Source organism: Triturus cristatus, chromosome 4_1 (genome assembly GCF_964204655.1).
Source record: "Triturus cristatus chromosome 4_1, aTriCri1.1, whole genome shotgun sequence".
NCBI classification, from domain to species: domain Eukaryota; kingdom Metazoa; phylum Chordata; class Amphibia; order Caudata; family Salamandridae; genus Triturus; species Triturus cristatus.
Window position 1 is genome coordinate 478,666,244 of NC_140585.1, and position 24,160 is coordinate 478,690,403.

At 45.7% G+C, this 24,160-nt stretch overlaps 1 protein-coding gene across 3 annotated transcripts in view; it reads right to left on the minus strand.

The window, feature by feature from the left end:
* PLCZ1 (phospholipase C zeta 1) overlaps positions 1-24,160 on the minus strand; it is a 1,132,435-nt gene that overhangs the window by 494,321 nt on the left and 613,954 nt on the right. For all 3 annotated transcript variants that reach the window (XM_085652690.1, XM_085652689.1, XM_085652688.1), the window contains one exon: positions 14,391-14,547. In XM_085652690.1, the coding sequence (XP_085508816.1) occupies positions 14,391-14,547 (157 nt within the window). The remainder of the gene's footprint in view (positions 1-14,390; positions 14,548-24,160) is intronic.

A 24,160-nucleotide genomic window follows, 5' to 3' on the forward strand; every position in this document is an offset into this window, starting at 1 on the left:
AGCAAAAGTGAGTCCAGTGCAGGAAGTCCCACTCCCGGATACCAGAGTATGGTGCCTGGTTCCCAGGAAGAGGGGTACAGGTTGAGGTTCAAGGGCAGTAGAAAAAAATGGTCTCACCAGTCTTGGGAGGAGTTTGTGGATAAATGTTGTGATGCACTGGAGGATTGGGTGATGGGTAGCACGGCAAATTATTTTGAAGGGCTGTTCAATCTGGTTGTCAGAGAGCACAGGTTCAGTAATTGTTTTCCAGGGTTGCGTCAACACCTGTTGGAGTGTGAGTTCGATGATCCCAGGGAGCTAGCATGGGAGGCAGACCTCTGGGTGGTTGCCAGAGGGTCTGAAGAGGCATTGAGGAGTCACCATTAGAGGAGTGGCTCAGGTACCCTCTAGCCCAGAGTTGTGGGAGAGGTTCAGAGTAGCCCAGCCAGGTCCCGGTGTAGTGGGAGGGTTATAGGGCCTCACATCCTGTCTCCAAGGAGAACGAGTGAGACTGGGATGTGTCCCGAAGTGCCCCAACCTCAGTCTCAGGCCTGGAGTGTTCCTTAACCCCTACGCTGCTAGGCCTCCCCCCCCCCCCCCGTGCTAAGCCTTTTTTTTGGCTATTTAGGCCCCTGTAACTTTTAGACCACATGAGGTATCCACGCCAAATTTGCATCCTTTTTTCCAACATCATGGGGATTCTAAAGGCACTCAGGGATTGTGGATTCCCCTGGAGGGGACCAAGAAATTAGTCAAAATACAGCTAAATTTTATTTTTTGGGGGGAAAAATTATAAAAAAGGGCTAAAGATGAAAGTGTCTTTTTTTCCCTGCAAATGCTATAAAAAAATGGGTTGTGGCACTAAAATCACCATCTACCCAGCTTTCAGGGACAAGCAGACTTTTGTCAGAAAACCACATTTGTTTACACAGTTTTGGCATTTTTCTCGGACATAGCCTATGTTTATTATTTTTTGTGCTTTCAACCTACTTCCAGTTAATGGTAGAAATGGGTATAAAAGCAATAATGGATCCTGGAAATCTAAACATTTTAGAAAAGTAAACAAAATTCTGAATTCAGCAAGGGGTCATTTGTGTAGATCCTTCAAGGTTTCTTCATAGAAACTAACAGTTGAATATAGCAAAAATGAAAAATTAGATTAAAAAACAGCAATTTATGTCAATGCTTTTACCTGTAACTTCTTTTAATTATGACAGCTGTTTGAAAGCCATATACTGTTACATTTGCTGGAACTTTCTGGTTGTGGGGATATATAGGACTTGTAGGTTCACCAAGAACCCGACGAACCCAGAGCCAATAACTGAGCAGCGTCTTGCAATGGTTTTTTATTATGTACCGGGTATATAGCAATTATTTTGGAAAAATGTATACATGGAAAAATCGGTATGAAAGACACCTATGTATTTCTGAAATGGGAACAAAATATAGAGTTTAGAAACAGTAATTATTTGCTCATTTCTGAAATTGGGAGTACCCATACTAGCATGAGAATTAAAGGTCATTTTTCAAAATGACTTCTTTTTTACACATTGTCTTTCATTTGGAAGACAGAAATGCATCGAAAGTCAATAGGTAATAACAGTTGCTCTACAATTCTGTATTACCCTAAGTCTCCCGAAAATCATGGTACCTCACTTGTGTGTGTAGACCTTGTGGCCACAACAGGAAACGGCTCAAAATGCAACGTGGACACACCACATTTTCACAATGAAAAATGACCCTTTTTTTGCAAAGTGCCTAGCTGTAGTTTTCGAACCCTAGCTCTGCCTGCACCTAGGGAAACCTAGCAAACCTATACATTTTTGAAAACTAGACACCCAGGGGAATCCAGGATGGGGTGACTTGACTGTCTTTCACTAGGTTCTGTTATCCTGAATCCCTTGCAAACCTGAAAATGTGTCCAAAAACACATTTTCCTCACATTTCTGTGGTGGAAAGTTCTGGAATCTGCGTGGATCCACAAAATTCCACCCACCCCGCGTTCCACAAAGGCTTCCGAGAATAATGGTACCTCACTTGTGTGGGTAGGCCTAGTGCCCGCAGCAGAAAATGACCCAAAACGCAAGGTGGACACGCCACATTTTCACAGTGAAAAATTACCCTTTTTTTACAAAGTGCCTAGCTGTAGTTTTTTAACCCTAGCTCTGCCGGCACCTAGGGAAACCTAGCAAACCTATACATTTTTGAAAACTAGATACCCAGGGGAATCCAGTATGGGGTGGCTTGACTGGCTCTCACCAGGTTCTGTTACCCAGAATCTCTTGCAAAACCTAACAAATTGTTAACAAAAACACATTTTCCTCACATTTCTGTTGTGGAAAGTTCTGGAATCTGCATGGATCCACAAAATTCCACCCACCCCGCGTTCCCGAAAGTCTTTCGAGAAAAATGGTACCTCACTTGTGTGGGTAGGCCTAGTGCTTGCGACAGGAAAGGGCCCACAACGCAAGGTGGACACACCACATTTTCACCGTGAAATATGACCCTGCTGAGATAGCCCCCTGAGCACGTAGAAAGTGAAACTGAAATAAGCCTCTTGGCTCATTTCAGTTTCATTTTCATTGCAATGACGTCAGCGTGCCATGCGCTTGATCGGCATTGCAATGAAAATGTAAATTGGCCTCGGGAGGTTGGGGAAGCTCTTCCCCAACCTCCCGAGGCAAATGAAAAAGGAAAATCCCTCTGCTGTCTGCAGCAGAGGGATTTAGTGACCCTGTTCTCATGACGGAATGGTTCCGTCATGAGCACAGGAGCACCGGTGCTCATGACAGAATCATTCTGTCATGAGCATCGAAGGGGTTAAGGGAACATCAGGTAGGGAGCCTAGGCTGTACTTGTAGGCCTTCCGTTGAGGGGGATCTCCTAGTGTCAGGAGAACTTGAAGTGTCTGTAAGCAGACCTCCATCAGTTCTGGTGTCTGGCAGTACCGCTCCTAAGTGGAGGGTGCAGAAGTCCAGACTGAGGCATGAGAGGGGAATGGCCTAGGGCCTGGTCCTGGCCGTGGACAACTAGGGAGTGCCGGTGGGGTAGCTTAGTTGGTCATGGGAGCTTTGACAGAGGAAACCACATTGTTTCAGATTGGCGTAGAACAGGAGTGTGCCCCTGCATTTACGGGCCTGCGACCGTTTTATATCACCCAAAGCAGGGAAGCCCATCAAGGAAGTGATTTGTCTACCCTGCGTTTTGGCTGGAAGGGGGTTGTGTTGGACTTGGCCCTTTTTGCAGGGTCATCCCTGAACTTTTTGCCTTCCTCCTAGCCTTTTTTCTGACATGGTGTTGGTGGTTTTAAGACACTGGGCACTTTACCGCTGCTGTCCAGTCTAAAGAGCATGTGCTCTCTGTTTGGCGTATTTAATTTACCTGTCAGTCCCCTGTAAAGTGGTATCTCAGATACCCAGGGCCAGTAAATTAAATGCTACTAGTGGGCTTGCAGCACTGATTGCGCCACCCACCAAAGTAGCCTTTCAAACTTGTCTGAGGCCTCTGCCATTACAGGGCCTGTGTGTGCAGTGTTACTGCCGCTGTGACGTGACACCTAAAGTGAGTGCCACGTCTGTAACCCCCCCTTTTACTCCATGTCTGTCACCCCTAAGGTAGGCCCTAGCTAGCCCTATGGGCAGGGTGCATTGTAGGTAAAAGGTAGGATATGTACCTTAGGAGTGTAACATGTCCTGGTAGTGACAAACAGCCATTTTGGTTTCTCTCTGCTGTGAGGCTGCACTCTCAGAGGAATACATTGGGTATTCCCTGATAACTGTTTCAGTGGTAATTCCTGATATGAGAGGAGCAGCGTGGTCCAGTTTCGCATGTTTGGAATAGTAATAATAAATGCTACGCAATGGTGTGTGCATATTTATTATCACTATTTTAGAAATGCCACTTTTAGAAGTTGACATTTCTGTGTGCTATGTGTCTGCCTGCCTGATGTGTATTGCATGTCTGGCTGGGGCTGGGGAGGTGTGTGTGGCTCCAGGGAAGGCAGAGTGAGTCAGCGTTAGGCTGAATAGGAGCTCTGCATTTGGAGTAGTAGTCCCCATACCCTGAATAGGTCTGTGCCTGCCTAGGTGAATGCTGGCTCTGCCCCCTTGTGGTGTGTCTGATGACCGAGCTCCCACCGGACAAGGGGGAAGAGGAGCCCTGTAACCAAAGTGCTCCAATACCCCCAGAACCAGTTGAAACGGGTTCCCCCCAAACCCTGTGTCAGGGCAGAACAAAGAAGAAATGTGGTATAAATACTGGGGCTGTGACCCCTGTTTGTGTGCTGCTTTTGGTGGTTGTACCCGTTCTGGGGTGAAGGACTCCTGGGCAACAGGAGGAACCACCGTGGGTCCCAGCTGCTCCTTCCTGGGGGTCCCTACGGGCTGGTCTGCCTGTGCCCAGCTCTGCCCTTGATGATTTTGGACTCAGTGCCTCGTGAGCACTACATTTCTTATTCCCAGGAGAAGAAGAGTGCTGGGGTTTCGCAGCGCTGAGCAAAGGGTTTCCCCCATGCTGCTGGTGGTGGAGCAGGAGCCCACTCCGCATTTCTGCCTCCCTTTCGCACTGCTGATCCGAAGCGGGAGCCTACCCCTCATTGCCATGGCCCAGAAGTGCAGCGGGAGCTCACCGCACATTTGTGCTTATTTGAAAGCAGGAGCCCACCCCGCATCTGCCCGGAGAAGAGGAACCATTGCCAAAACGAGCAGTGGCCCAGAAGACAGGCAAGCTGCCTGACTTGGGGTGTGGCCAGGAAGAGGAAGTTCCCGGCCAGGACAGTGGTGCCGGAAGGAGGGCGGGAGCCTACCCCGCCTCCGTGACAGCGAGACGGGCTGGTTGAGACACATTCACGATGCCTGCCCCACAGCGTCCAAGGAATCAGAAGAGCCCCGGTGAGTGGGGTTGCGCTGGAGCCTTTCTTTTTTGTTGTGCCGCGAAGGCACCTGGAGAAGCCCTGGTGAATGGGGCTACCATTGAGGATTGGAGGGTGCCAGGAGTGGCACCACGTGGCCCGGTTGGTGCCCAGATGATTTGCTACAGCTGCACTGCAAGAGCAGGCAGCTGCACCAAGGGGGCATTTTTGTTTTCCAGGTCCCGGAGTGGGACCCGAGCGGCAAGGTGGTGCCAGTGCTAATTTTGCTTTGAGGGCAATATCGCTTTTTAGAGTCCCAGAGTGGGACTCAGGAAGCTGTGAAGTGCCAGGGCTATTTCTCACAGCTGCACCGCGAGAGCACAGGCAGATGCAACATGGGGGCATCTTTCACTTTATGATGAGGAGGGGCTCAGTTGCACCCCCAGTGCATTGCGCACAGTGTTTTTGCTGCCAAGGCACCTCAAGGGGCCAGTGAAAGGTCCCAGTTACGCCCTGACATTTTGGACAAAGAGCATTTGAGCCCAACGGAAGGCCAGTTGGTCTGGGGTCAGGTTTGGTACCTGTGTGTACCAGGAGGACGCAAGGCCCTAAAGGAAGGTGATGTATGCACCTAGGGAGTGTTACTAAGGTGCACTCCTAATTGTGATTTATGCATAATGTGTTTATGCCTAATGTGATGCAGACATCATGCGTTTATGTTGCTGGTGATAATGCTGAGTACAATATTTTGCCAGAAGTTACTAGTTGTGTTTTACATTTGTTACTTGTGCATTGTGATGGTTGTGACAGTAGCCCGATTGGCCCTGTCTTGTATAGAACCCCTGTAAATTATGACCTGGTGCCAGTTGCCACAGTGTTTATTGTGTGATTATGATTATATTGTGTTTTGGATAATATAAAGGCTATTTTTATATAACCTTGTGTGGAGTTTCTTTTGTAGTGTGCCTAGTGTGTTGCTGTTGTGTGTGTGTGTTGCGCAAACGCTTTACACATTGCCTCAGGGATAAGCCTGACTGCTCGTGCCAAGCTACCAAGGGGTGAGCAGGGGTTATCTTCAGTGTGTAACTCCATTGCCCTGACTACAGTGGTGGTTTCTGCCTGGCTTAGACGGAAGCCCTATCCAACAAGAATTCCCATTTCTAACAGTCCGAGTGTGAGAAGTTGGCCTGGAATATGCTGGTCACTAGTTATATTGGCCATCTTGCACCAGTCCAATTTGACTCTTATGGTAGATAGGTGTAAGACAACCTTTTAAAAAAAGCTATCCTAGTGGTAGCTGTGGAGAACAGCCTTCAGGCTAAGTCTCAGAGGAATGTAAAGCAGCTTGTTTTACCTTATAATCTCTTGAATTACCAAATGAAAGGACACCACACAGGTATATATATCAAATATATATGTATTTATTACTAGAGACACTCTACTAATCTCTTTATGAGATTAGAAGTCAAGAACATATGCAATTATCAACGTTTCACAATAAGTTAAGCACAAATATGGCTGAGGCCCTAGGGGCGTACCAGACCATAAACTAAAAAAATGGGTTAGGAATGTCGACTTGCAAGGGGACAAGGCCTAGGGCCTGTAGAATTGCTGGGGCCTCACTAATCCACCAGAAGCAGGTAAGTAAAGGACCCACGGGAGACGCGTGCAGTGTGAGAACACAGCTGCGGGTTCCCGATTGATTTCAATGGAGCAAGTCGCGTTTGGATTTTTAAAGATTTAGGGTACTTCGGGAGAGTCTACAAGCAAGCCACTTACAAGGTATGTAATTCGAGGGCCAACACACCCAGGAGCACCGGAGTGCACAAGTTACCTCACCCAGGGAAGCCGGGTGCAAAGGTGTCTTTTGGTGTCAGGTCGTGTCGTCGTTTTCTATGGAAGCCGAAGAAGATTTGCTGCTTGCGAAGACTGGAGAAGTGTCCGGTGGAATCCAAGGCTGGATTCAAGAGGAAGATGACCTGAAAGCAGAAGGGACAGTGTTCACAGTCACTTGCCAGTGACCCGGGGCCAGGAAGATGGATGATCACGGAAGTCGGGTGATTTCAGGTAATCAATGGTGTTTTGACTCTTCAGCCACGAGGTCCAGGAGGCATCGATGATGACCAAGAGTTGGATTCAGACTGTCCCATGAAGTTTGCAGCTTACTAAGGTGTCGGCAACCAGATTGGAGCCAACAAGCCTTGGCAACAGCAAGTCTTGTGGAATGTAACGAAAGTCAGCGGTGCAGACCAGCAAGGTCTGAGGGACTCACTCAGCAAGGGTGAGTGAGGGCAGGCCTGGAGCAACCAGGGAAGCCCTTTGGTTTGATGAAAAAGTCTTCGGGGGACCCACAAGCCAACGGGCAAGGGATCGCAAAGATGCCTCATGAGGAAATGCTTTACAGGAGCCCACGGTCACTCGGGATGGGGTAGGCCTCTGATTTTCAGTGCAAAACCTGCTGAAGGCTTGGGCCACATGTGGTCCAAAGCACAAGTTCGTAGAATGTCGTGAAGAGGTTGCACTTGACAATAGTGCACGGTACCCACGTATTGCTGTTCCTCGTCACTTGTGGAGTCCACTCGCCTAAACTTTGCTGGGGACTCACAATGGCCTCTGAGGAGTCAGGAAATCTATTTTTGGGGCTGCAGGGTCTTCGGACTTTAGCAGGAGCGGGAAAGTTTGCGACCGTTGATTAGAGTTTTTGGTGCCTGCCAAGCAGGGGAGTCACTCCTTGACTCCAAGGGAGATTCTTCAGTCTTCCAAGGGTAGTGGAACGTCGAAGGGCCAGGATTCTTCTTGTAGAGCGTGGTCCAGGAATATCTTTAGGATTCTACTGTGTTTCCACAGTGGGTACATGTCGTCCCCTCTAGAAGGGTGGCTTAACTGTAGCACCGCAGAAGGATGTTAATGTTAATGTTTCCAATTCATTAACACAAAATATTGATAGTCATTGTGCTAATCCAGAAGGGCAGTACGATACTGTGGAGAGAGGCTCTGTGTTAAATTCTGACGATACAATTCTGATGAAGAAATCCTTCCCTGGGGCATCGGCTAACGTAATTTCCGCAGAGGTTGAATCTGCTGACTTCTTCTCAGTGTCAGAAAACTCAACCTCCTCGTGTGAAGATTTAGCAGCACAGTACTCCAAACAGCTATGCATGGAGGGGCCAGAGAGCGAATATGATGAGAATGAACCTGTTGATTTTCCAGAGGAGGAGAGTCCCGTTACAGTTAGAGCCGGGAGTGATATACTTGCGCAAAGTGGAACGGAAGATGTATCGGATAATATTACGCTGACTACGATTTATCAGACTATTCTGAGTCACATGGATAAAACTGCACTAGAGAGCCACAAAATTCAAAATTCATGTCGGAAATTGCAAGGCTCTATCCGGAAATTAGCCAAGGCACAGTCAGACTTTGGAGAAAGATTTACAGAAGTTGAAACTAGAATTTCTAATATTGAGGACGTGCTGGTGAAACAGAAATCGATAACTGAAACTCTGAGCGCCAACAAGGAGGATTTATTATGGAAAATGGCGGATTTTGAAAATCGCGCTCGTCGTAACAACTTAAGACTAATGCAGATTCCAGAAGGGAAAGAAGGCCAAGACCCACGTAAATATATAGTGGAACTTTTTCAACAGGCTTTTCCGTCTTTGAATAAATGGGATTGGGAGCGAGAAATTGATCGTGCCCATAGGTTTCCTTTCAATCTCCGATCCGATCAAATTCCAACCAAACCTAGACCTTTTATTGTAGCTTTCAACTGCTTCCGTGCTAGAGAAGATGTATACATGAGCACCCAACCAAATAAGAAATCCATGGCGGAGGGATTTTCCTTTTTTGCTACACCGGATTATTCCAAATATACAATGGATAATCGCTGGCAATTGTGCCAGTTGGTGCATCTATTTCAAACAAAAGGCGCCCAAGCCTACATTATGAACCCAGCAAAACTTAAAGTGATCCATAAGGAGAAAACTCGCTTTTTCACAAATGTAGGTGAAGCGAAAGAATATCTACAGTCATTGAACGATTCTTGAGTTCATTTAGGTTTATGAAAACTGGAAATTTGGTTAACTGAGAACTATTTTGGTGTAATTCTGGAATCACTTAGGTTATTCTAAAAGTTTCTCTTTCTCTTCTAAATTTTCTAATTTTGACATTTAGGTATGTAGATGGGATAGTAATAATTGTTTGTGTCCTGTGGCGAAGTTAGAGGGCCCATTTAGCTCGGCACCATCGTCAGGACCATAAGTCCTAAAGCCTCGATACAGGGGGGTTGGGGGGGATGTCTTTTGAGGGAGGGGGAAGGCTTTGGAAGGGAAGGAGGGAGGGGTGGGTTAAAAGGGAAAAAACCATGGTAATTTTTGGTGGCAATAATTTAATGGAAATGTATAAATATAAATATATCAGCTTATGTCGAAAAATGAGATTAATATCTATTATGAGTTATTTTGATTTGAGAATTTTGAAATCAACATTGTATGGCACGAAACACTAAAATATGCTCATTTAATGTATCTGGGCTTAACCACTTTAATAAAAGAAGGAGAATTGCAGCTGAAATCCGCTTTATTCAACCCGACATCCTTTGCTTACAAGAAACCCATCTAGCATGGGATAATAGGAAACTTATAGCAGACTTAGGGTATGTTTTAATTTCTGCCACTCAACAAACCAATAACATCAGAGGGGTAATGATTTTGTCAAAACCCGGTTATTGTGAGGTAGTTCATAGTTTAGCAGATAAATGGGGTAGATGGGCGATCTCAGAATTAAAAGTGGGAAACAGCTTTTTTACTTTATGCTCAGTTTATGGATCTAATACTGATGAAGCAGAGGTTTTAGAACATTTGAATACAGAACTCGCTAAATGGAGATCCCCTTTAATTATATGCGGTGATCTTAATATTAATTTAAATAATGTGGAACTCGCTGTTGGTTTAGAAAATTATAGGGGTCGTAAACCACGAGTTTTTAAAGCCTTATACGATTTAGTGGCTGATCATGGCCTGGTGGATATTTGGAGTAAAAACTATCCGATGTCCCCAGGGTATACTTATTACTCTGCTCCACACAAGAAATTTGTCCGTTTGGACTATTTCTTCATGTCTACATCTATCCATACTGGGACTAAGATTCAGTTATTTCCCAGAGTTTCATCTGATCACTCTCCTTTGCTAATTGAGATCTCAACTTCAGAAGAGATATATAGATTAAGACATTTTTCATACGACAGGAAATTATGTCTTTATGAACAATATAGAATTCATATGAGCAAGTGGATATTAGATTTTCTCAATATCAATATTGGGTCGGCTAATATTTTAAACGTATGGGACACTTTTAAGGCCTGTTTTAGAGGAGAGACTATAAGTTATGGCTTGTATCATCAAAACAAATTACGATCTCAAATGAGAGAATTATACAATAATTTAAGGGCTGCGGAGGCAGAGCTGATTAAGGTAATAGGGAAGGAGAATAACTTAGTCATTATACACGAGGCTGAAGCCAAAATCGCACAATGTCGTGCGAGTATAACCGGAATTTGGACCCAAGAGATTGCGCAGAAATACTTAGTACATAAACGCCAGATTTATGAATATGGAGAAGCTATAGGCCGGTCTTTGGCTTTACGTTTAAAAATGAAATCTACCTCCCGTTCAATTGTTAAACTACAGGATCAGGGTGGGGTGATTCACGAGGATCAAGGGGAAATATTAAATATATTTCAACAATTTTATACGGACTTATATACTCATCAACCCAACTTTCTTGAAGATCAAGAATGGGAAGAGGGGATGTTCAATAAGCTAAATAATATTGACTCGGAATTCTTGGATACCCCCTTTTCCATGGAAGAATTAGAGGTAGCCGTCAAGAGTATACCTTCCGGAAAAGCGGCAGGTCCTGATCTAATTCCAGGGGAAGTATATAAATGTTTTTTTGAATCAATAAAAAAGGTTATGCTAGAGATTTTCAGAATGGCGCAAAAAGGGACCGCTCCAAATACATGGAATGAAGCCTCAATTGTGGTTTTCGTAAAAAAGGGAAGTCACCGGAGCTACCTGGGTCGTATCGGCCAATATCATTGCTTAACTGTGATAGTAAGATCTACTCAAAGATGATTGCAAATCGTTTATCTAAGGTTATAACCCCGCTTGTATCGATAAACCAACATGGTTTTATCCCAAAAAGAGGCACGGTCACTCATATAAATAGAGTTATTACTTTATTTGACATTGCAGAGGGGTAAAATAGGGATTTAGCATTAATATTACTTGACACTGAGAAAGCTTTTGATCGGGTGGAGTGGTCATATTTGTGGGAAATAATGGAAAGGATGGGGTTTGGGAAGGCTTTCTTAACTTCAATTCAAGCTTTATACAAAACACCCAATGCTAGAATAACCGCTATGGGTTTAAAATCGGAAAAGATTATTATAACAAGAGGGACACGGCAAGGATGTCCGTGTTCTCCTTTGCTTTTTGCTTTATTTATTAATCCGTTTATCATTAGTCTTCAGAAATCGCCCCATATTAAACCATTTATAGTAAAGGATATTGCCTATTCAGTCTTTGCATATGCGGATGATATTGCAATAGTAACGACTGATCCAGGAGAGGCAATCACTGAGATTGAACGCTTAGCTAGAGACTTTGGTGGCAGGTCTGGATACAAATTAAACTCCGCAAAAACCCAAATATTGTGTACACAAAAAATTCAGCTTAAAGATCCACGGGTTACCAATGTAGTTACATATTTAGGTATAAAAATTACACCCCATATGCAAGAGATAGTAGATATTAATTGGCAAGAGACAACGTTACAAATTAAGCAATCACTGGATAGATGGAGACAACTGCAAATATCTATAATTGGTAAAGGAAACATCATTAAGATGAAGGTTCTTGCTAAAATATTATATCTATTTCGGAGTATACCACTGCAATTTCCACTCAAATATATATCGAAATTTCAGGTTGTTTGTGGGGAATTTTTTTGGGCTCCAGGAAAAGTACGTAGAGCCATGAAATGGTTAACGTTACCTGAAGAAAGGGGTGGACGTGGGTTACCGGATTTTTTACTTTATTACTATGTATGTTTTTTTACAAAGAATGAGATATATGTTGACAGGCGAACCTATGGAGGATGAAGCGGAATCACCCTCGATATTCTTCTTGTTATTAGGAGAACAAGCCAAAGGGTGTTTATTAAAAGAACTTGAGGGTAATTATTACAAGCATACTCGCTTTAAGGTGCTGACTTCAGCTTTTCAAGTTTGGAGAAGTGTCAGGAAATTAATACATTTGGGCAGAATTACTTTTTATACTCCCTTCAGTGCTGACAAAATTCTCCCTTCCATTTTTTGGGATAATGTCGCTAAGAGTTGGTCAAGAAAGGGTCTTTCTAGAATTGGAGACTTATATAATGAAAATTGAATATTTGCTACATTTACAGCATTATCATCTAAATATCAATTGCCTCAATATTCTTTCTTTAAATATCTCCAAGTTAGAAATTTTTGCTCAAAAAAACAAATTATGCCCTTATCTAATAAATTAGTGGAGGAGATTCGATCTAATTCAAGGATTGGTTCACTTTATTCAATATTGTTGGAGTTTAGAGAGGATGATATGAAAAAATACAACATTTACTGGCAAGGTCAGCTAGGAATACCGGAACTGGATGTTCAGGACACTTTATTCATCACTAAAGAGATATGTTTAGCTGCAAATTTGAAAGCTCAAGTGTACAAAACAGTTTTTTGCTTATATTATACCCCCAAACGGATGGCAAAGTGGGGTAGTAAATATGATGGGAAATGCTTTAGATGCGGAGATTTCGATGCTGATATGTTACATATATTTTTTCAATGTAATAAATTGTCGTTTTTTTTTACTGCTATTGAGGAATTTATGACAGCAGTATTACATCATCCGTTTAGGATATCATCAGCATTGATGTTAATGGGAGTTGAACCAAAGTTAACTATTCTAAAGGAGCATAAGAATTTTATTTTTCTAGCTATGACTGTGGCACGTTTATGTATTGCAACAGATTGGTTATCCTCCGATGCCCCGAAATTTGAATTTTGGAGAAACAAACTATATAGTATTTATGAGTTAGAATGGAGTTTATATGCATTGAAGGGAGTTAGAAAAAAATGTATTGGATTATTAACTTGGGGTGTTTTTTCAAATTATCTTACGACATGAAGTATTCCATGGTATTTAGTCATTTTCTTATTTTTTTTTTTGTGTTTCAAAATTTTAAATTGTCAGTGGCTGATTATAAGGTCTATGTATAATTTGTAACGATGCTATATAATTTGTATTGTTTGTGTTTCATAATCTAAAGTCTTCAGAGCCTGTTCATAAGGTTTATATATAATATGTAATGATGTTATATAATTTGTATTGTCACCAAAATTATTGTGGGAATCACCCATCTGCCTTGCTGTCCCACCTGTTTCATCCTCCTTCTGTCTGTTCTGTTTACCCACCCACCTGCCTGCCTCCCGCTGTACATTCTGCTTCATCACCCACCTGCCATATTCCCACTGTGAATTCTGTTTAACCTATGTCCCTATCCGCCCGCTGTCTGTTCTTTTTCAATCACCCCAGCCTTCCTCCTTCTGTTGGTCCTTTTAATGCACTGCTGCCCTCCTCCAGCTGTCTATTCTACTTCCTCACCGACTTTCCCTATTCCCGCTGTCCATTCTTTTGCTGTGTAACATGAGAAGAAAATATTGACAAAGCCAGTAGATCTCGCATAGGTAAAACCTATTGGCTTTGCCAATGCTTTTTCATTGTATCTGATTGATGCATTTCACAAGAACTCTTGCATAGTTCAGCCTTGAGCTCAGTTGAGCTACCAAAGACCACTTTGGTACCTTAGAATACCCGGTGTGGATTCTTGCTGCAGCTCAGTATTAGTAATACACAGCTAGTTATTCTCTAGGTCTAGGATGCACATTTCCAAATAAAAACAATGACATCTTACATAGCAGACATATTGTAGTTTATACTATCAGTAGGATTATTTCATTAGATTGTGGGAGGCTTCAAATAATCCATGGCTGACACTGGACCCCAGGCAGGCTGCTGCGCGCTGGCATTACTCTTGCTGATGAGTGCTGGCGATCCCACAGTCCAAGAGGCGACATGATCTACATTCTGTGATCTTGTGCTCTCTTGTAGTCTTATTGGAAGAATGTCTGGGACTTCCTACTTCGATCTATTGACCTGGCCAATGATCACCTCCTCGGTGTAGTATAAACAACTTGGGCACAATTCGAACGGCAGCAACGTCCTGCCTTTTCACAAGCAACACAAACTGTTGTCATTTGAACTACTCCCCTTCCCAAAATGCATATATCTGAAAGAAACTAGAAGCTTCTTTGGTTACAGAAACTTCTTTTTAGAGAAAATTGTATCTCTTTTTTATTGGTACAGGTTTGATAGAATACGTATAATTTTATCTGTTGTTCAATCTCATTATTCAACATTTGGACAATGTATATTTGGCTTATTATGTTAAAAAACAATAATACCTGAATTATCTGCGAGTTTTTTTGCTATGATCTCTGAAACAGAAGTGCATTGATCGAATTGCTGTATAGCTTCAGATTGCTCTAAGCTTTGGAATCTTCCAGGTTTAAAGTAAATGACATATTCTGAGATCTTCATAATTTCGTCTGACAGCACCACCTGTAAATATAAAAAAACTAAATGAAATTTAAGTATTGCAAAATGGATTAAAATTAACATACCAAATCTATCTAACTAACTGAAGGATACTACACTTATCAGTTTCATTGTTCTTTTAATTAATTTCTAATCTTAGACTTGCTTTTAATGTGTATCCTAGTGCATTGACGTTTGACTGAAATACACGATGGCATAATCATTTTGAAGTAGCGCAATAACGATCGTAATTCATGTTCCCTTTTATATTCCTCAGCATTCGTTCTCTATTTTGTTTCTGTTTAAGATATATATTGGCCTAGGATCTCTGTAATTTATTCTGCAATAAATCCAGGAGCATGTTTACAAACAATTGGCATAGGGCAGCACCGCAAGTCTTTTTTAAAAAAAAATATTTATTGATTTTAAAGCAAAACATACAATCAGGAGTACAAAAGTGTGAAAAACAATCGGGGCATATGCACCCCGGTAACCCCCTCCCCCACCCCCACCCTCCCTCCCAGGCAGAACAGCAATAACATAAATACTGCACCCTCCGGACATAACAACCCAACATCCTGCATGCCTTATAGGAAGTTCAAGTATGGAAGCAGATACATTAAACAAAAGAAGCAACCAGTATAAATAAAGTACAAATTCAAATCATGGGCATGGCATCCTCTGGGGGGAGGAAAATCACAGACATGGTAGGCAGAGCATTCACAATATATCAGGGTGAGACATCAAATAGGCTGTTATGGGGGCCCAAAAATCTTTAAGGCGGGAGGACTCTGGTAACTCCTCCTCATACACCTGCAGTTGATCCCTACAATAAACCAAATCGTGAAGCCATTGTTTAATAGTGGGTGCAGACTTCGCACCCCAGCGCTGCGCCACCGCCCTTTTTGCAAAGAGGATGGATATTGCAACGATGCGTCTGCTGGACGGCTTCAGGCGCTTAACATATCCCAATAAACACAGTTCAGGAGTGCAGCCCACCGGCTCCCGCACAATGTCCGTTAAGATGTTAACCACTGCAGTCCAGTAAGCCAACACACTTCCACACAGCCAGGCAGCGTGGAGAAAATCTGCATTCGCAGCACCACATCTCACACAGTCCGCAGTCTCCCTCAGGCAATGCTTATATAACTGGAGGGGGGGTAGTATATCTGACGCAGATATTTAAAATGGATGATTCTGAGATTACAATTGGCAGTGAGACAGCCCGTGAGTTGACAACACACCGTCCAAGCCTCCGGCACAATAGGATGACCCAACGCGGCCTGCCAGCGCAGGAAAGAGGGGTGCTCCTCCTGTTCGCGTTCACGTAGAGAGGCGTTATAGAGTTTAGTAATGAGCCCTTTTCGACTCCTCCCCGCTAACAACGCCTGCGACGCACGCAGCGTGTTGGGTTCCACAGGATAGTTAGGGTATACCGCTCGAACGGCCTGACGAACCCAGACATTCTGTGCCTCACGCAGAGTTTTGAAGCGACCCCCCTTATATAAATCGCCCAATCTGATGATGCCCGCAGTTGCTAACTCTTGCCGCGGATATGTCGGGATGAGAAGCTAGGGGCAACAGCGGAGCATATAAATATGACAGCTGAGCCCTCGAAGCCAGCGTACGCCATGCCCATGACGTGCACTGAGGGGGATTTATCTCGGACAGCGGGCCACCCGAACCCCCCGAGAGGACCACCGCCTGTAATGGGACAGGAAGAACTGCATCTGCTTCGATAGCCCCGTGGGGTTGAAAAGGTTGTGGGAAATGCCAACAATGCGCAAATTGCGCTTGTGCACACAGATAATAAAGGCGCAGATCCAGAGCCTCAAAATCCCCTCAAGCAAAAGGCTGTACCAGTAGTTCCCATCTGCACCGGGGCTTCTTCCCTCCCCACACAAAAGTCAACAGGGCAGACTGGAGAGTACGGAACAGTACGACATTCAATTTTATAGGTAAGTTGATAAAGAAACATAGCAGTTTGGGCAAAAGACCATTTTTACAACTGCTATCCTATCTGCCAATGAAAGGGTCAGGTGCGACCTCCTCGCAGCTTGTTCAGAAATGCGCATAATCGTACGACCGTAATTCTCAGCGATCACAACAGCAGGATCTCTGTGGATCCACACACCCAGGTATTTCACTGGATCTGACGTCCAAGACAATGGAAAGTCAAGCGCCACTTCTTTGGTCAACTCAGTAAGAGGGAAGACCACTGATATGGACCAATTGATCCCAAGACCCGAAAACCTCTCAAACTGGACATACTCCGGGAGTAGCGGGGAAAGATGCACAGAGGGCTCACGGACATAAAACATCATGTCATCCGCATATAGGGAGACAATCAGTGGGCGTTGCCGAAACCGCAAGGCAGCATCAGAGTGCTTCTGGCGCAGCTTACATGCCAATGGCTCCAGGGCCAAGGAGAAAAGCATGGGCGACAGAGGGCAACCCTGCCGCGTGCCTCTCTCGATGGGAACAAAGACGACACCCAACCATTAACTCAAACCCGAGCAACTGGTTCACTGTAGAGAACTTTAAGCAATTGCACAAAATAGGGGGGAAAACCCATCCTACTGAGTACAGTAAACATATAGGACCAAAGACCAGAGAATCAAATGCTTTTGCTGCATCTAGCAGCACAGCAACAGCTTGAAAATCAGGTTCAAAATAGTGCAGCGTGGAGAACAGCGTTCGTAAGTTATGAGTTGTAGAGCGTTCCGCAACAAACCCCGATTGACCCAGCAGTACCAATAGGGGTACCATGGGCTGCAGCCGAATGGCGATCATTTTCGCTAAGATCTTCATATCAATGTTAATCATCGAGAGGGGACGGTACGACCCGCACTGATTGGGAGGTTTATCTGGTTTTAGTAATGTGACAAGAAGGGCCTCCTGGAGGGAGGGTGGAAGAGTCCCTGTTTCATAGGCCTCTGCATATACCGCCAGTAGCCGAGAAGCCAGATCCGGCGCATATGCTTTGTAAAATTCGCTCGGTAAACCATCCGGCCCTGCCGCCTTGCAAGTTGGCAGAGACATGATAGCCTCTTTAACATCCTCCTTATCAAACGGCTGCACCAGATACTCCCGATGAGCAGCCGACAGCCACCACAGAGCAATGTCGTCTAGATAGTCATGCGTTTCTTCAGTGGATGGGGATTCTCTAGAAGCGTACAAGTCTGTGTAAAACTGTAAAACAATTTCACAAATGTCCTCGGTCGAGTGATGGGGCTCGCCATTGCTATCAAGAAGTTCAGTGATTGTGTCCTGACTACGTGTCTCAATGAGTTTTTGAGCAAGAGAACGGCTAGGCCGACCACCCTCGCCATAATATCTAGCAATTCTACTCCGGGAGCAAAGCATCAACTCCTGGTCAACAGTCGCATTGTGCTCCGTAACCAGTTCTCGCAGTTCAGCTAATTTGGCGGTGCTAGGAGCCAACTCAAACTCCCGTTCCAATTTGGAGATGTCGGATGCCAATTTCTTAATCCTACGCCGGATATCCCTCAGAACTCCAGACTGTGCCCCAATGAAAGCACCCCTTACGGTGACTTTAAATGCTTCCCAGAGCACTCCCGCACTGTCCACCGTTCCTTCATTTTCTTTAAAATAATTCCTAATTGCCTCCGCTATAGATTGCTTAAATACCGGATCTTTCAGCTCCGAGGGTTGAAGCCGCCACGCAAAAGGCAGCGATTGATACGCTGGGAGCTGTAGCGCAAGGAGCACCGGGGAGTGATCTGACAAGGTGCGAGCCTCATGTGACACCTGCACCGTCCAAGTACAGACCACCTCTGAGACAAGCCAGAAATCTATACGGGACCAAGAGCCATGCACCGAGGAGGCAAAGGTGCTCTCCCGATCAGAGGGGTGACGTTGGCGAAATATATCATGTAAGTGGCCCGCATCTAGCAATCCTAAGAACATGTCCGCAGCGCGTTTGGGCCGGGTCTCACTACTGCCATGCCTATCTATAGTGACGTCTAAACACAGATTAAAATCCCCTCCCCAAATAATTGCCGATTGTGGAAACAACGATATTCTGCGCCATACTTCACAGAGTAAGGGCACAGAGTAAAATGAGAGTTCATCAACATTAGGCCCGTAAGTGTTCACAAGCAACACACTCTCACCGCACAGACAGCCATGAATTGTCACAATCCGGCCACAGTCATCCGCTTTAGTTCTAATTGCTGTGAAGGGCACTCCCTTCTTCACTAGGAGTAACACACCCTTAGCATAGGATGAATAAGAGGACGACACCTTCACACTCGCCCAGTGCGTATCGATTCTAGTAGCAGAGTCTTTGGTCAAGTGAGTTTCCTGCAGAAGGGCGACATGCACTCCCATACGATCCAGATATGCAAACATCATCCTAATCTTTTTAGGCGAGTTGAGGCCTCGAACATTCCAAGTTAGAAATTTAAGAACGTTACTCATTGCTGAAGGGCAGAATAACTAGAGACCTAAAAAAGAAGTTGAATCTGAATAAGGTCATGCAGTAAATGATAGCATGCTTACATGCTGTATGTCTAGAAGGGCACCAAGAACATCCTGCCTTCCCCACCCCAAACACTCCCAACCCCCCACCCACTTCAGCAACCCAATCATGCCAAAGCCATCCCAGTACCTGACCCAACACCCCCAACCACCCCGAAACAACAAAACAGATTTGGGGCACACCCATGTGTGGGGAGCACAGAGACCCAAGCCCCCTACAGAGTAGGAGTCAACCGAGCCAAAATAACATATGAGCAATGGAGACAATATTCAATATTCAAACACCAAACAGCTGAACTTGTAGTGGCCCAAGTAATGCGAGTAATAATAGGCACGGCAGTATAAAGAAACCTAGAGAGTTGTCTAAAAGGGGTAGAGCCAGTAGAAGGGGCTCGCACAGCCAACAAGCAGCATTCGCGTTGCAAATCCAACAGAAGTACAATGAGACTGCAGGGCTAGACAGGTGCGGACAATCATGGCGAGAATAACATTACAAAACCAAAGGAATTAAACCCCGATCAGTTGACTGGGGGTGAGTGCTTGCAATGTTCAACACCGAATAAACCCAGATCAGTTGTCTGGGGGTGAGTGCTTGCAATGTTCAACACTCCGTCCATCATTTCCTTTGGTTTTTGCTTTGTTCGCCATAAGTTGGCAGGGTATGCTCAGACGTGAGTTGCTTGCTCACTTTGCCACTGGATTCAAGCAAGCCTGGCTGAAGACGGCTGAAATGCCAGAAACCGGTCCTAGGAAGCTTGTTTCCGGTCCAGGGAAGACATGGCTTGGCAGTTCGGGCTGGACTGTTCCCATGAGGCACAGGGTCAGACTGATTTGCACATGGCCATGTCTGAACTGGGGTGGCAGAGTGGGCTAAAGAACGGTGATGGATTAAACCCAGATCAGTTGACTGGGGGTGAGTGCTTGCAATGTTCAACACTCCGTCCATCATTTCCTTTGGTTTTTGCTTTGTTCGCCATAAATTGGCAGGGTATGCTCAGACGTGAGTCCCTTGCTCACTTTGCCACTGGATTCAAGCAAGCCTGGCTGAAGACGGCTGAAATGGCAGAAACCGGTCCTAGGAAGCTTGTTTCCGGTCCAGGGAAGACATGGCTTGGCAGTTCGGGCTGGACTGTTCCCATGAGGCACAGGGTCAGACTGATTTGCATATGGCCATGTCTGAACTGGGGTGGCAGAGTGGGCTAAAGAACGGTGATGGATTAAACCCAGATCAGTTGACTGGGGGTGAGTGCTTGCAATGTTCAACACTCCGTCCATCATTTCCTTTGGTTTTTGCTTTGTTCGCCATAAATTGGCAGGGTATGCTCAGACGTGAGTCCCTTGCTTACTTTGCCACTGGATTCAAGCAAGCCTGGCTGAAGACGGCTGAAATGCCAGAAACCGGTCCTAGGAAGCTTGTTTCCGGTCCAGGGAAGACATTGCTTGGCAGTTCGGGCTGGACTGTTCCCATGAGGCACAGGGTCAGACTGATTTGCATATGGCCATGTCTGAACTGGGGTGGCAGAGTGGGCTAAAGAACGGTGATGGATTAAACCCAGATCAGTTGACTGGGGGTGAGTGCTTGCAATGTTCAACACTCCGTCCATCATTTCCTTTGGTTTTTGAGAATAACATTACACCAGAGAATCACATAAGTGTAGGCAGACAATAAGCATCTAACCAATTTGACAAGAAGAGTATACCATTGCCGAACAGGAAGCAAAAGGCCCAAAGTGCAATGGAACTCCCATCAGTTAACATAGTGCCGTATCTACTCATCATCCTCCAGGGCAACTGTAGAGACATGTTTCTTACGTTTCAAGCGTTTTGCGTGGTCCATGGCAGCCTTCGGGGAGGAAAAAATCTTGCCGTCAGCGGCAGCACCTATACGAAGCTGGGCCGGATACAACATGGCGTAAGGAACACCTTCATTTCGCAGAAACTGTGTCACAGTGCCAAACTCACGCCTAGCCGCCTGAACGGCAACTGTAAAATCAGGGAAGGAGGCCAGTGTGTTGCCCTGATGAACAATAGATCCTTTCTCTCTAGCCAGTTGCAATACAGTGTCCTGGTCCCTGTAGTTTAAGACTCTGGCTATGACAGGGCGAGGAGGGGCGCCCGGGACCGGCCGAGCAGCTAATGAGCGGTGAGCACGCTCAACTACAAACATGCTAGATAATTGCTCTGTGCCAAAAATGTCCGAGATAAGACGCTCAACATAAGTCTCCATCTTGCCCACATTTGTCAACTCTGGCAACCCAGTAATGAGCAGGTTATTGCACCGGGACCACGCTTCTAAGTCCTCATTCTTTGATTGAATAAGAGCTAAAACTTTCTCCATATTTAGTGTTTTATCTGTGACAGTACCCAGGCCATCTTCAGATGCCGAAACCCTACGCTCCACCTCCCCCACGCGTGCATTTTGTGTCTCGAGTTGAGATGACATGTTGTCTAGTGGATGGTTCACAGCTGCCATCGTACCCTCAATAGACTGCAAAGTGCGCTGCATAGCCATGAACGTGGATTCGAGCATGGGGGGGGGCCTTCCGCGTGAACATCAGCTTCAGAATCAGAAACGGCTTTTTGCGGGGTCGTAGGAGCCCTGTGCGGTTCAAATGAAAGGCACTGCTGAGATTTGTCATTTCACCCCATAGTTCGTGAGTAACACCACGGATATGGTATAAGAGAAGCGAGGAGAGCAAAGCCAAGGGCATGCGTGATGTACAGTCAGAGCCAACAGCACCACTACAGCGCGAAGCTATAAGTGCCAGGCGACCCAGCAGACCTCAGGGCCAATAAATACCAGGTGGAGGGCAGATAAAGAGGCTTCCCGCCAGTGGTGGCCTCAGATACACAAAGGGGTGCATACCTCAGACTATAAATGCATAGCTACCAATCACCGCTCTGGAGGCCATACAGCTATCAGCTCTCATGCTCAGGCCGATGCCCACCTAATCCAGGCCGGGGATTCGCGGCCTAAAACCTGTGATGTGCCAACAAAGCGTGGGGCCACAGTGCACACGCGACCCCCACAGACGCTCCACTCCCACCACTAGGGTCAGATGGCAGTAGACCCTGGGCGGCCTTCCCTCAGCAGGCACCTCAATTAATGGCTCCCCGGTCAACACTCCTCAGCAAGGTCAGCCCCAGTCACGGCACGCAGGGCGCGACCCGGCGCTAGGTCCGGCCCTGCCTCCGCTGCCCAGGCCTCCGCCGGGCCCCAGCTTCACTTACCGCCACTGGCGCCGACGGGCACACAGGGATTCCAGCAGGTTTTCCGGCGCCGCCCAGGAGGTTCACCACAACCGTCGAGGTCCGCCGCCGGGTCTTTCCCCGGGCACCACAGCCTGCCGCCACACTCCGACGGGCCAGCACTCCACCGTCAGCCAGCACCGTGAGCAGCTCACAATTATGCCAGCGACCAGGGCAGTTTGTGCAACCGCGCACACAGCGGTCACCGCAGGTCTCGGTCGCCTATATGGGCAGGGGGAGTAGTACAGTAAACGGCGTGGGAGGACCTCAAACGGCAGAGAGGCCTACCGCAGTTCAGCGGCCGCCATTTTCCGCAGCCCAGGGGCGAAGTGTGCTCAGGTCACGCAGCCAGCTGGAGAAATCCTGCAGGTCCCCAAATAACAGGTACAGGCTCAGCAAGCAGAGAGATGTCACCTTGTCCGCCAGCAGGTGTGAGGATCAATGGATGCAGCAGATATTAGGCGGATAGTAACTCAGTCAGGCAGAGCCTCACAGCAGTGTGGCCATCTCGCCGTGCACCCTCTAGCGCCCCCCGACCGCAAGTCTTTTTGCTGCACTGGCCAACGCCAATTTGAAAAGGCAGGAATGTACCTTATTTAATAGGTATGATGCATTCCTGTCCTTTCAGCCAGTGCATAATTTGGTGTGTAGCGCCAACGCAAGCCCACTTGCACCATGCGCTGTTGGCAGGATTGTTGGCAAGGGACGCCTTTCTGCACAAAAACAATCCATGAAGACGTTCTCCCGGTCCCAGTGTGCTGGAGAATGCAGCACACATGGATGCAGCGCACATGGAAAGAGGAAAAATGAGGAGATATTAAAACATTTCTCCTTTTTACCCCTGCTCTGGGGAGGCATAAGGTTTTGGTGCTGCCCCAGGTTTGTGGTATTGTATAGGTCTGGGACATCCATGAATGTTGCGTGTGCATACCCACCTCAATGCCCATGGAACTCCTCCTTGATGCAGAGTAAGGCAAAGCAGCGCTTTGCAGGTTGGCTTTGCGTCACCTCATAGATATGACTGAGAGGCCTGCACCACCGGTGAGTCAAAAAACGAGATGCTTTAGTATTGCGAGTGTTTTGTAAATGAGCCTCACAATATTTACCCTTAGAAATCCGGAACTGAATAGTAGGCATGGTAACTGACCATTCAATTTTTTATTATTTTTAATTATTTTAAAGGGCAATTGCACTCAGTACTTAGGAAGGAAGAAGACAGAGAGGATGGCACAGATTATCAGATGCTTACAAAGATTATATACATTTTTTATTTTTAAAGTTGTGCAAATTTGAAAAGTACATTGATGAAATTTGTCATAACTATCGGAGTTGACATAGCACCTTCAGTATTCAGTGCTAAATAATCACAGGTGTTTGGTCATTTATGGTGTCAGGGGGGCACCCTCCTTGGATATCTATTGAATTCAGCTGGTAGGCAATGGCAGAGTTAGGGCCCAATCTTGATGACTGCTGTGGCTGAGCTTTGAGGCTGCCTACACCCAAGAGCTCAAAGTTACCCCTTTAGCTGTCATTGACTCACTTTTACTAACGTAGAGTCTGGCCTTTTCCCTAAATCATTCAGTCACAGCAAAAGTTAAATTGAACATGTTCGCCCCTAACTAGGGCAAAGAGTGCACAATCTTTGGTGATAAGATGGCTGTTGAAGGCTCCTGGATTCTCCTGGTAGACTTGTGAAGCAATAGGGCTTGTTATCAGGAGCTGGCGTGCAGGCTGCATGTAGGCGTAGTATAAGACCTTTATCATAGTTGAAATAAAGATGGGGTTGTCTGACCATAATTATTACTTAGAATAAAAAAGAATAATTTATTACTTCAAAACTATATAAATAAATGGAGAGTAAACACCGGAAACAAGCATTGGAAAA